The sequence below is a fragment of the Sebastes umbrosus genome, chromosome 6, assembly GCF_015220745.1.
Source record: "Sebastes umbrosus isolate fSebUmb1 chromosome 6, fSebUmb1.pri, whole genome shotgun sequence".
Lineage (NCBI taxonomy): Eukaryota > Metazoa > Chordata > Actinopteri > Perciformes > Sebastidae > Sebastes > Sebastes umbrosus.
The window spans coordinates 35550917-35563115 of record NC_051274.1 but is presented as its reverse complement, the minus strand read 5'-3'; the positions used below and the strand labels follow the sequence as shown (position 1 = coordinate 35563115).

The window sequence follows — 12199 nt, the reverse complement described above, 5'->3', positions numbered from 1 at the left end:
CTAGTATAGTATGAGGTAGTACTACTAGTATAGTATGAGGTTGTACTACTAGTATAGTATGAGGTTGTACTACTAGTATAGCATGAGGTTGTACTGCTAGTATAGCATGAGGTTGTACTGCTAGTATAGCATGAGGTTGTACTATTAGTATAGTATGAGGTAGTACTAGTATAGTATGAGGTTGTACTACTAGTATAGTATGAGGTTGTACTACTAGTATAGTATGAGGTTGTACTACTAGTATAGCATGAGGTAGTACTACTAGTATAGTATGAGGTTGTACTACTAGTATAGTATGAGGTAGTACTAGTATAGTATGAGGTTGTTCTACTAGTAAAGTATGAGGTTGTACTGCTAGTATAGTATGAGGTTGTACTACTAGTATAACATGAGGTTGTTCTACTAGTATAGCATGAGGTAGTACTACTAGTATAGTATGAGGTTGTACTATTAGTATAGTATGAGGTTGTACTACTAGTATAGTATGAGGTAGTACTACTAGTATAGCATGAGGTAGTACTGCTAGTATAGCATGAGGTAGTACTACTAGTATAGCATGAGGTAGTACTGCTAGTATAGCATGAGGTAGTACTACTAGTATAGTATGAGGTTGTACTACTAGTATAGTATGAGGTAGTACTAGTATAGTATGAGGTTGTTCTACTAGTACAGTATGAGGTAGTGTACTAGTATAGTATGAGGTACTACTAGTATAGTATGAGGTAGTGTACTAGTATAGTATGAGGTAGTACTGCTAGTATAGTATGAGGTAGTATTAGTATAGTATGAGGTAGTACTAGTATAGTATGAGGTAGTACTAGTATGAGGTAGTACTAGTATAGTATGAGGTTGTTCTACTAGTATAGTATGAGGTTGTACTACTAGTATAGTATGAGGTAGTGTACTAGTATAGTATGAGGTAGTACTAGTATAGTATGAGGTAGTACTAGTATAGTATGAGGTACTACTAGTATAGTATGAGGTAGTGCACTAGTATAGTATGAGGTAGTACTGCTAGTATAGTATGAGGTAGTACTAGTATAGTATGAGGTAGTACTACTAGTATAGTATGAGGTAGTACTGCTAGTATAGTATGAGGTAGTACTAGTATAGTATGAGGTAGTACTAGTATAGTATGAGGTAGTACTGCTAGTATAGTATGAGGTAGTACTAGTATAGTATGAGGTAGTACTAGTATAGTATGAGGTCGTACTAGTATATTATTAGGTAGTACTACTAGTATAGTATGAGGTAGTACTAGTATAGTATGAGGTAGTACTACTAGTATAGTATGAGGTAGTACTGCTAGTATAGTATGAGGTAGTACTAGTATAGTATTAAGTAGTACTACTAGTATAGTATGAGGTAGTATTAGTATAGTATGAGGTAGTATTAGTATAGTATGAGGTAGTACTAGTATAGTATTAGGTAGTACTACTAGTATAGTATGAGGTAGTATTAGTATAGTATGAGGTAGTACTAGTATAGTATTAGGTAGTACTACTAGTATAGTATGAGGTAGTATTAGTATAGTATAGTATAGAGTGAGAGAGGAAGGACAAGAAGAAAAAAACACTCAAGATAAATGCCCCATCTTTGCCTCCCGTTGCCTAGGTAACTGGACCATCATTAAGCCGTTAGCCCTGCAGTCACTATGGAGTGGTTACCGTGACGATAGGTGTGTGTGTGTGTGTGTGTGTGTGTGTGTGTGTGTGTGTGTGTGTGTGTGTGTGTGTGTGTGTGTGTGTGTGTGTGTGTGTGTGTGTGTGCGTGTGTGTGTGTGTGTGTGAGAAAGGTCACAGGTTTGATGTCATCTCTTCTGCCTCCATCAGTGTCCTTCTGAGAAGAAATATGTCTTCCTCCTCCTCTCCTCCCTCCTCTCCTCCTCTCCTTCCTCTCCTCCTCTCCTTCCTCTCCTCCCTCCTCTCCTCTCCTCCTCTCCTTCCTCTCCTCTCCTCCCTCCTCTCCTCCTCTCCTTCCTCTCCTCTCCTCCCTCCTCTCCTCCTCTCCTTCCTCTCCTCCTCTCCTTCCTCTCCTCCCTCCTCTCCTCTCCTCTCCTCTCCTCCTCTCCTCCCTCCTCTCCTCCTCTCCTTCCTCTCCTCCTCTCCTCCTCTCCTCTCTCCTCTCCTCCTCTCTTCTCTCCTCTCCTCTCCTCCTCTCCTCCTCTCTTCCCTCCTCTCCTCCTCTCCTTCCTCTCCTCCTCTCCTCTCTCCTCTCCTCCTCTCTTCCCTCCTCTCCTCCTCTCCTCCTCTCCTCTCCTCTCCTCTCCTCTCCTCTCCCCCTTCCTCTCCTCCTCTCCTCTCCTCTCCTCTCCTCCTCCTCTCTTCCCTCCTCTCCTCCTCTCCTCTCCTCTCCTCTCCTCTCTTCTCCTCTCCTCTCCTCTCCTCTCCTCTCCTCCTCTCCTCCTCTCTTCCTCTCCTCCTCTCCTCTCCTCTCTTCTCCTCTCCTCTCCTCTCTTCTCCTCTCCTCTCCTCTCTTCCTTTCCTCCTCTCCTCCTCTCCTCCAGTCAGTGTTCCTCACAGTGCTGCCTCTGTGTGGTCAGAGCGTCTCTCTGCAGCTGATCTTCTGTATTTGCTGCTCTAGTTTCTAGTTTCTAGTTTCTGAGGTTGAATCAGAGACGACGTCGCCGACGGTGATTTGAGGAGAAATGAAACATTTCTGTGTAACTGATGATGTTTCAGCTCAGACAGTAGCAGTTCTCCCTCTCTGTGTTGTTCCTAAGAGATGACCAGATTATAAACTATTGTCTCATGTTGTGTTAAACTCTTGTTTGAGTCCACAGAGTCAGTGTGTGTGTGTGTGTGTGTGTGTGTGTGTGTGTGGGAGGGGGGGGAGGGGTCAGTGATGATGTATTTTACCATTGTTTTCTTACGTTACTTCCATACTCAACTTACGCGAGATACGGGACTAATGTCGTTATTTCAGGTACCAAACATACTTATTTGAACCTGGATCAGGAAAAGATCCTGATCCAGGTTCAAATAAGAAACAAGTACAGAAGTTACAATAACTCAACATGGACTTCTGGTTCCAGACGGGTCACTAAAGTCGGGTGTCATCAGACCCGACCTCCTCCACACACACTATTGATACTACGTCACCTGTCCTGGCTCACAGTTACCTGGAGGATATGAGTTATAGTGCATTACTGTATAACTATGAACAGAGTCTGAGAGCAGCCTGACGACTGACAGACTGTGTAATATCAGCATGGATCACTTTTACCGAGTCTTTACGGCGGCTGAAGGAAGGCTGAGAGAAATCGTAGGTTGAGATTAAAAGTCATCCCACGATGTCAGAGAAGGTTTAAAATACATAAATAAATGTGTCCAGTCTCAGTTTCTGTTCATCAGGTCGTTAATGAAGGTTATTAATTCATAGTTTATCATCAACAACATGAAAGATAGATGATTATTATTGACAAGCTCCACAAACTCAACGTGCGTGCGTGCGTGCGTGCGTGCGTGCGTGCGTGCGTGTAATCAGAGAGAATGGGTCTTATCAGTCTCTGGTGGAGTTTCCTCTCGGACAGGAAGTGGACTTCCTCTGCTTCCTGTTCTCTTCTGTGTGTGTGTGTGTGTGTGTGTGTGCGTGTGTGTGTGTGTGTGTGTGTGTGTGTGCGCGTGTGTGTGTGTGTGTGTGTGTGTGTGTGTGTGTGTGTGAGGTCTCTAAAGAACAATCAGTTGGAGGAACGAGACAGAACCAGAACGAAGCAGACGAGACAGACGATGGAAACGCCAGCGTGGAGACGGACACAAAGACAAGAGAAGACAAACTGAAACCACAAAGATCCGTTCAGGACTCATCTGACCAAGAGCAGGACCAGGACCAGGACCGGTACCGGTACCGGTACCGGGGGGGGGCTGAACCACGATGGACTATGAACCCAAGAAGTCAAAGAAGGTAGGCCTCCAGTCCTCTCTCAGTCTCGTGTTTCATTTTGATGATTTGTTCCAGAAACGTCTCCTGAGCATTTTTTCATATTTCATCATCCAACTGTTAATTGTGACTTTATTATTGATAATATATTGATTATATATTATTATATATATATTATTATATTGATTATACTGACGACCGGCTGTCGATGTTATTTCAGTTCCCAAAGACAAACCAAACCAATGAATCAGCAATGAATCAGTCATACAGGAGATCCTTACTGGTGTCAAACCTGGCAACACGTTCTCATCCCAACCCGCCACATACTGACGCTTTGTCAGATCCCTCAGCGCGACTTTTTCTGTCGCAGTAAACACGTGTTTAAAGCCCCCCCTTCTATGATATTTCATATTTATTTGAGTCATTTCCTGTCTGACCTGGGCAGGTTGGTACATTAAGAAAATACAATTATTTCCCTTTTTCTGTTTCCTCAAAGAAACTCTGGAACAGAACTCATCGAACCGTCGTCTGAGTTCCACAGTTAAACTCAGAGACGTTCATCAGGAACACGCCTCCTTCTGATAGAAATCTGAACTCTGTCCTTGTTCTGATTCAGTGTGTATGTGTGTTGTGCTTGCGTGCGTGCGTGCGTGCGTGCGTGCGTGCGTGCGTGCGTGCGTGTGTTGACAGTGAGTCTCAGCAGGAAGCTGTCAGAGATCACTGCTCACCTGTCAATCACTGTTGGAACAGCTGAGGGGATGTACTGCATTAACACACACACACACACACACACACACAAACACTGAGGCATGTATGTACACACAAATGAACCACCTTCTATAGTTGAAACTAGGGATGTCTAGGGAACTAGGGATAATTAACCGTTGAAAAATGAGCATCACTAGATGAAACCCAAAACACCAACGAGAGACTAGAGACTGCTGAGAGTTGGACAGAATGAACCTGACTCAGTCGTTCTCAGAGACTCAGCAGCAGCAGGACGTAAAGTTTAAACCTGCAGTGTGAAGGCAACCAGCTCTCTGAACTATGAAGAGAGTTCATCATACCAGAGTATCTTCTCCTCATCTGGCTTCACTAAGCCTAACAGAGATCCCACTAAGCGGTCCAGCGACGCTGGTTATCAACTCAGTAAATCAACCCAGAGTTCCTGATCTTCTCGTCTGTCCTCGTGTCCGTCTCTGCGTCTCTCGTCAGGGTTTTGTATCTCCTATCAAGCGGCTGGTTTGGTCTAAATCCGGTCGCAGGCCGGTGGATCGAGGCAGCGTTTACCGGCGGCCGCTGCACACCGTCCCTCTCTACCCCCCCGACTACCTCATCCACCCTGAGAGACTCATCTTCGACTACATAGAGAAGGAGGTCAAGGTAAAACCTCAAATACACAACAATATCAATATAAATATACTTATTGACCTTATGACCTTTCACCTCTCACCTCAGTTCCTCGGTCACCTGACCTGGGTGTCGGTTTCACTGAACCCCTCCAGCCGAGACGAGCTGCTGCAACTCCTGGACACCGCCAGGGTTAGTAATCAATAACTTATCTATCAGTAATCACTGTAGCTGAGGTTAGTAATCAATAACTTATCTATCAGTCATCACTGTAGCTGAGGTTAGTAATCAATAACTTATCTATCAGTCATCACTGTAGCTGAGGTTAGTAATCAATAACTTAGTAATTAATAACTTATCTATCAGTCATCACTGTAGCTGAGGTTAGTAATCAATAACTTAGTAATTAATAACTTATCTATCAGTAATCACTGTAGCTGAGGTTAGTAATCAATAACTTATCTATCAGTAATCACTTTAGCTGAGGTTAGTAATCAATAACTTAGTAATCAATAACTTATCTATCAGTAATCACTGTAGCTGAGGTTAGTAATCAATAACTTATCTATCAGTAATCACTGTAGCTGAGGTTAGTAATCAATAACTTATCTATCAGTAATCACTGTAGCTGAGGTTAGTAATCAATAACTTATCTATCAGTCATCACTGTAGCTGAGGTTAGTAATCAATAACTTATCTATCAGTAATCACTGTAGCTGAGGTTAGTAATCAATAACTTATCTATCAGTAATCACTGTAGCTGAGGTTAGTAATCAATAACTTAGTAATCAATAACTTATCTATCTGTAATCACTGTAGCTGAGGTTAGTAATCAATAACTTATCTATCAGTAATCACTGTAGCTGAGGTTAGTAATCAATAACTTATCTATCAGTAATCACTGTAGCTGAGGTTAGTAATCAATAACTTATCTATCTGTAATCACTGTAGCTGAGGTTAGTAATCAATAACTTATCTATCAGTAATCACTGTAGCTGAGGTTAGTAATCAATAACTTATCTATCAGTAATCACTGTAGCTGAGGTTAGTAATCAATAACTTATCTATCAGTAATCACTGTAGCTGAGGTTAGTAATCAATAACTTATCTATCAGTAATCACTGTAGCTGAGGTTAGTAATCAATAACTTATCTATCTGTAATCACTGTAGCTGAGGTTAGTAATCAATAACTTATCTATCTGTAATCACTGTAGCTGAGGTTAGTAATCAATAAGGTGTTGTCCCTGTGTGTTGGTGAGCAGCAGCTGAAGGTGCTGCCGCTGAAGACCAGCGTGGATCAGGACTGTATCCTGAGTCTGTCCGCTCGCTGTCTGCTGCTGACCTGGAGAGACAACGAGAAGCTGCTGGTGAGGATTCCCACGCACGAGATCGCCGCCGCGTCCTACCTGAGGGACGACGCCCTGCACCTGCTGGTCCTCAAGACAGGTGAGGACACACCTGAGGAGACACTGTCACTTAATACACCTGCTAGTCCTCAAGACAGGTGAGGACACACCTGAGGACCAGACACCGTCACTTAATGCACCTGCTGGTCCTCAAGACAGGTGAGGACACACCTGAGGAGACACTGTCACTTAATGCACCTGCTGGTCTTCAAGATAGGTGAGGACACACCTGAGGACCAGACACCGTCACTTAATGCACCTGCTGGTCCTCAAGACAGGTGAGGACACACCTGAGCACCAGACACCGTCACTTACTGAAGAGCAACGAGTCTTAAATGATGCTCTCAGATTACAGATTACAGATTACATGACGGTATATTATGACGCTTTTGGGTTTTCGTGGAACGGCGTTGCCGTGACGAGGCGGCCGAGTTGCATGTTTCTTCATGACGCAGGAAGCTGTTGTAACCAGACTTTACATGGTCTGAAGACATCTACAGACCCATACTGAGTTATAGTCAGAGCGCCACCTACTGACAACAGGAAGTCAGCCTGATCTCCATGGTGAGATCTACACATGATATTTAATAATTATGATGTTCTCTAGCGCCACATAGTGGACACAGGAAGTGGTACAATACATCATTTCCAGAGCAACACAAGAGAAACCATCTAGCTCGTCAGCACAGCGTCAGACGGTCACGGAGAAGCACGGCGTCCCACCAGACGGGCACAAAGGGGCGCGGGCCCGTTCGCTCAGCGCTGCTCGCAGCTTTCATTCTGTTTGTTTGTGGTTTTGTGTGAATGAAACTAGGAAGCATCTCTTCTTCATCTTTACACCCTCATCATCCCACAGGTCTGAACGTGGACACGGTGGTCGCCGGGGACGACAGCCTGGACAGGAAAAAGACGACGGGCGTAGACGGCCGACGCCAAACCATGAGCTGCAACGCCGACCCTCGGCCCGCAGGGGGCACGATGGAGCGACGACACACCATCTGTGGAGTGGACTGGAGGCCGTCACTGTCCAGGAGTAACCACGACAAGAACCAGAACATGGAGAGAGGAGGAGGAGGAGGAGGGGGGGAGAGAGGAGGAGGAGAGAGAGGAGGAGGAGGAGAGAGAGGAGGAGGAGGAGTAGGAGGAGAGAGAGGAGGAGGAGGGAGTCTAGAGAGGAAGAGAGTGGGAGGGAGCTGGGAGAGGAGGCAACAAACACGTAAGACAGGAGGGAGCTGGGAGAACCGCAGAGCCAGACCCATGAGCGGGAGCTGGGGGGTGGGAGGAGGAGGAGGTGCTGGGGGAGGCAGCTGGGAGAAGAGGCATGGGGGGGGAGGTGGTGGAGGAGGTGGGAGCTGGGAGAGGAGGGGAGGAGGAAGTGGTGGAGGGGGTAGCTGGGAGCGGCGGCAAGCCTGCACAGGAAGCTGGGAACGAGGGAAGAGCTACGGCAGCTGGGAGAGGAGGAACCACAACCCGCTGGAGCCCACGCCGTGTCCCGACGCCTACTGCAACCTGGTCATCCTGGCTGTGGAGAACAGGGTGGGTCACCTGGTACTCCATCCTATATATACTATATACAACCTGGTCATCCTGGCTGTGGAGAACAGGGTGGGTCACCTCATACTCCATCCTATATATATATATACTAAATAAAAGAAGGAATCTCCCCCTCACCCTCGTGGGGAGGTATCTGGTATCTGTGTCTTCCTCCAGCTCGGTCCTTCACCAGAGGCTTGGGAGTCTGAGGGTTCAGTATCTTCGCTGTTCCTAAGACTGCTCTCATCTGGACTGAGGATCCAGACGTGGTTCCTGGACTCTGCTGGAGCCACTCTCCCAGTTTGGGGGTCACAGCCCCGAGTGCTCCTACTACCACGGGGACCACGTCGGCTTTGACCTTCCACATGTGTTCCAGCTGTTCTTTCAACCCTTAATACTTCTCAACCTGTTCATGTTCCTTCTTCCTGATGTTGCTGTCAGCTGGTATCGCCACATCTCTCACCACTGCCTTCTTCTGGTGTTGGTCAACCACCACGATGTCCGGTTGGTTAGCCAGCAGTTGCTGGTCAGTCTGGAATCTGAAGTCCAACAGGACCTTAGCCCTGTTGCTCTCAACCACCTTGGGTGGTACATCTCATTGGGATTTGGGTACTTCTAGTCCATACTGAGTACAGATGTTCCTTTGGCAGAGCATTTTGGCAAATTTTTCTTGGGCGCTCCCCACATAATCAGCTGTGCTGCTCATCCCACAAATGCATGATCCTTACAAGTGTGACATCATTGTGAAGGTGAATAAACAGGCTTTCCAACCATGTAGAACACAATGACCATTAGCATTGGACCAACAGAGAAATAATCCACCAAACACAAGTTTCAGAACTTTGTTTTCCCAGTTTATATACAGGTGTAGTCAACGAACAGCGTTCTCCTGAGTCTCCTGTGTTTGTTTGACTCATTCATCCCCTCCGACCTCCTCCCTTTCCTGCTGTTTATACTCCGTCACTTCCTCTGACCGTCTAGTAATGATGCTGATGTGAGTTCACTGGAAGCTGGAAGCTGAAAGCTGGTGCGTCTCCTACAGACGCTAAAGGGACCTCAGTGTGTCGGTATCAGACGGCGAGCGGCTCTGAGAGGCGTCAGTAGTTAATGAGATGCTAGAACTCGTTCAGCAGAAGTGAATTAAGAGTTAACAAGATCTCATAAATATTGTTGATGTGATGACTAACTCAGTGTGTGTGTGTGTGTGTGTGTGTGTGTGTGTGTGTGTGTGTGTGCGTGTGTGTGTGTGTGTGTGTGTGTGTGTGTGCGTGCGTGTGTGTGTGTGTGTGTGTGTGTGTGTGTGTGTGTGTGTGCAGGATGCTGCAGAGGAGTACTGCTCTCTGATCTGTCAGATGTTCCAGATCATTTACGGCCATCAGACCATTGAGTGTGTGGACCGAGCCGGCTTCCATCACGCCGTGCCGGACCGCTACTGGCTGGAGAGGAGTGAGTGACCCGTCCTGAAGGCAGTAGAGCAAAGAGGAGGATTGTCTGTAGGGACGTTAAAAGCAGCTCTTGTTTCTTCATTTTCATGTTCTAAATCTGAAACATTCACAGGAGTGTTGTTGCTTCACACTGATGAAACTTTATCAGGTTGAATATTAAGTTCCAGCTACTGTTGATGATGCTGAAGCCTGTTCAGGTCAACACATCCTGTCAGCGGAGGAACACACATCACATACTACTGATTTACTGGTTAGTGTCCTGAACACACGTCAGCAAGTCACGATACACCGCTGTCCTTTTTCCCACCACTGACATGTCAAAGCTCCAGAAAATCATCAGTTCTATCAGATTAACTGGAACATGTTCACTGGTCAGACTGGGAGGAGACCTGCAGTCCATCTAGTGATCATCAAAACTACGTCCAGACACTGACGAGGCTCTAGACTTAGAAAGAGTAGACTGCACCTAATGGTCTCTGTCTGTCTGTCTGTCTCTGTCTGTCTGTCTCTGTGTGTGTCTCTGTCTGTCTCTGTCTCTCTGTCTCTCTGTCTGTCTCTGTCCATCTCTGTCTCTCTGTCTGTCTCTCTGTCTGTCTGTCTCTCTGTCTGTGTCTCTGTCTGTCTCTGTCTGTCTCTGTCTCTCTGTCCGTCTCTGTCTCTCTGTCTGTCTCTCTGTCTGTCTCTGTCTGTTTCTGTCTCTGTCTGTCTCTCTGTCTGTCTGTCTCTCTGTCTGTGTCTCTGCCTGTCTCTGTCTGTCTCTGTCTCTCTGTCTCTCTGTCTGTCTCTGTCCATCTCTGTCTCTCTGTCTGTCTCTCTGTCTGTCTCTGTCTCTCTGTCCGTCTCTGTCTCTCTGTCTGTCTCTCTGTCTGTCTCTGTCTGTTTCTGTCTCTGTCTGTCTCTCTGTCTGTCTGTCTCTCTGTCTGTGTCTCTGCCTGTCTCTGTCTGTCTCTGTCTCTCTGTCTCTCTGTCTGTCTCTGTCCATCTCTGTCTCTCTGTCTGTCTCTCTGTCTGTCTGTCTCTCTGTCTGTGTCTCTGTCTGTCTCTGTCTGTCTCTGTCTCTCTGTCCGTCTCTGTCTCTCTGTCTGTCTCTCTGTCTGTCTCTGTCTGTTTCTGTCTCTGTCTGTCTCTCTGTCTGTCTGTCTCTCTGTCTGTGTCTCTGCCTGTCTCTGTCTGTCTCTGTCTCTCTGTCTGTCTCTCTGTCTGTCTGTCTCTCTGTCTGTGTCTCTGTCTGTCTCTGTCTCTCTGTCTGTCTCTCTGTCTGTCTCTGTCCAGGTGACAGCTGTCTGAGCGACGTGTCGTACGGTTATGATCCAGAGTTCAGCTGCTGCAGCTCATAGTGAGTATGAACATCTGGTTCTGACTGAAGCTGGAACGTCTCCAGATAAACACAGAGTCCACTATGGAGGAGGTAGAAGGAAGTTACCGCTTTTATTGTGGTAGTCTGAGTAACGTGACGTCATATCTGTTCCGTATCCGTCAACCGAAACAAACCTCAGAGAGCCTAAACCGTTGGAGGGTCGTCGTGGATACGACCTGCACCCTCCCATGTTAAATCCAGCGTGGTAAACACTACACATCCAGTAAAGGATGGAAACACTTTGGGTTTCACACATTGACAGGAAAAGCAGAGCTAGACAGAGCAGAGCTAAAGCTGCATGCTAACTCTGTCACGGACAGGAAACGTTATGGTATGGAGGTAACGTTATGGTATGGAGGTAACGTTATGGTATGGAGGTAACGTTATGGTATGGTGGTAACGTTATGGTATGGAAGTAACGTTATGGTATGGTGGTAACGTTATGGTACAGAGGTAACGTTATGGTATGGAGGTAACGTTATGGTATGGAAGTAACGTTATGGTATGGAGGTAACGTTATGGTATGGAGGTAACGTTATGGTATGGAGGTAACGTTATGGTATGGAGGTAACGTTATGGTATGGAGTTAACGTTATGGTATGGAGGTAACGTTATGGTATGGAGGTAACGTTATGGTATGGTGGTAACGTTATGGTATGGAAGTAACGTTATGGTATGGTGGTAACGTTATGGTACAGAGGTAACGTTATGGTATGGAGGTAACGTTATGGTATGGAAGTAACGTTATGGTATGGAGGTAACGTTATGGTATGGAGGTAACGTTATGGTATGGAGGTAACGTTATGGTATGGAGGTAACGTTATGGTATGGAGTTAACGTTATGGTATGGAGGTAACGTTATGGTATGGAGGTAACGTTATGGTATGGTGGTAACGTTATGGTATGGAAGTAACGTTATGGTATGGTGGTAACGTTATGGTACGGAGGTAACGTTATGGTATGGAGGTAACGTTATGGTATGGAGGTAACGTTATGGTATGGAGGTAACGTTATGGTATGGAGGTAACGTTATGGTATGGAGGTAACGTTATGGTATGGAAATAACGTTATGGTATGGAGGTAACGTTATGGTATGGCGGTAACGTTATGGTATGGCGGTAACGTTATGGTATGGCGGTAATGTTATGGTATGGAGGTAACGTTATGGTATGGAGGTAATGTTATGGTATGGAGGTAACGTTATGGTATGGCGGTAATGTTATGGTAT

General features: G+C 45.9%; 1 protein-coding gene across 2 annotated transcripts in view; it reads left to right on the top strand.

The window, feature by feature from the left end:
• Positions 1 to 3650: 3650 nt before the first annotated feature.
• The window catches only part of ccm2l (CCM2 like scaffold protein), a 13999-nt gene continuing 5450 nt past the window's right edge, over positions 3651 to 12199 (top strand). Inside the window, exons 1-7 of one of the 2 annotated variants that reach the window (XM_037774089.1) lie at positions 3651 to 3903; positions 5095 to 5262; positions 5338 to 5421; positions 6493 to 6676; positions 7493 to 8172; positions 9486 to 9615; positions 10887 to 10950. In XM_037774089.1, coding sequence (XP_037630017.1) covers positions 3874 to 3903; positions 5095 to 5262; positions 5338 to 5421; positions 6493 to 6676; positions 7493 to 8172; positions 9486 to 9615; positions 10887 to 10950 — 1340 coding nt within the window. In that variant the 5' untranslated portion in view covers positions 3651 to 3873. The remainder of the gene's footprint in view (positions 3904 to 5094; positions 5263 to 5337; positions 5422 to 6492; positions 6677 to 7492; positions 8173 to 9485; positions 9616 to 10886; positions 10951 to 12199) is intronic. The other variant, XM_037774090.1, reaches the window with a different exon arrangement.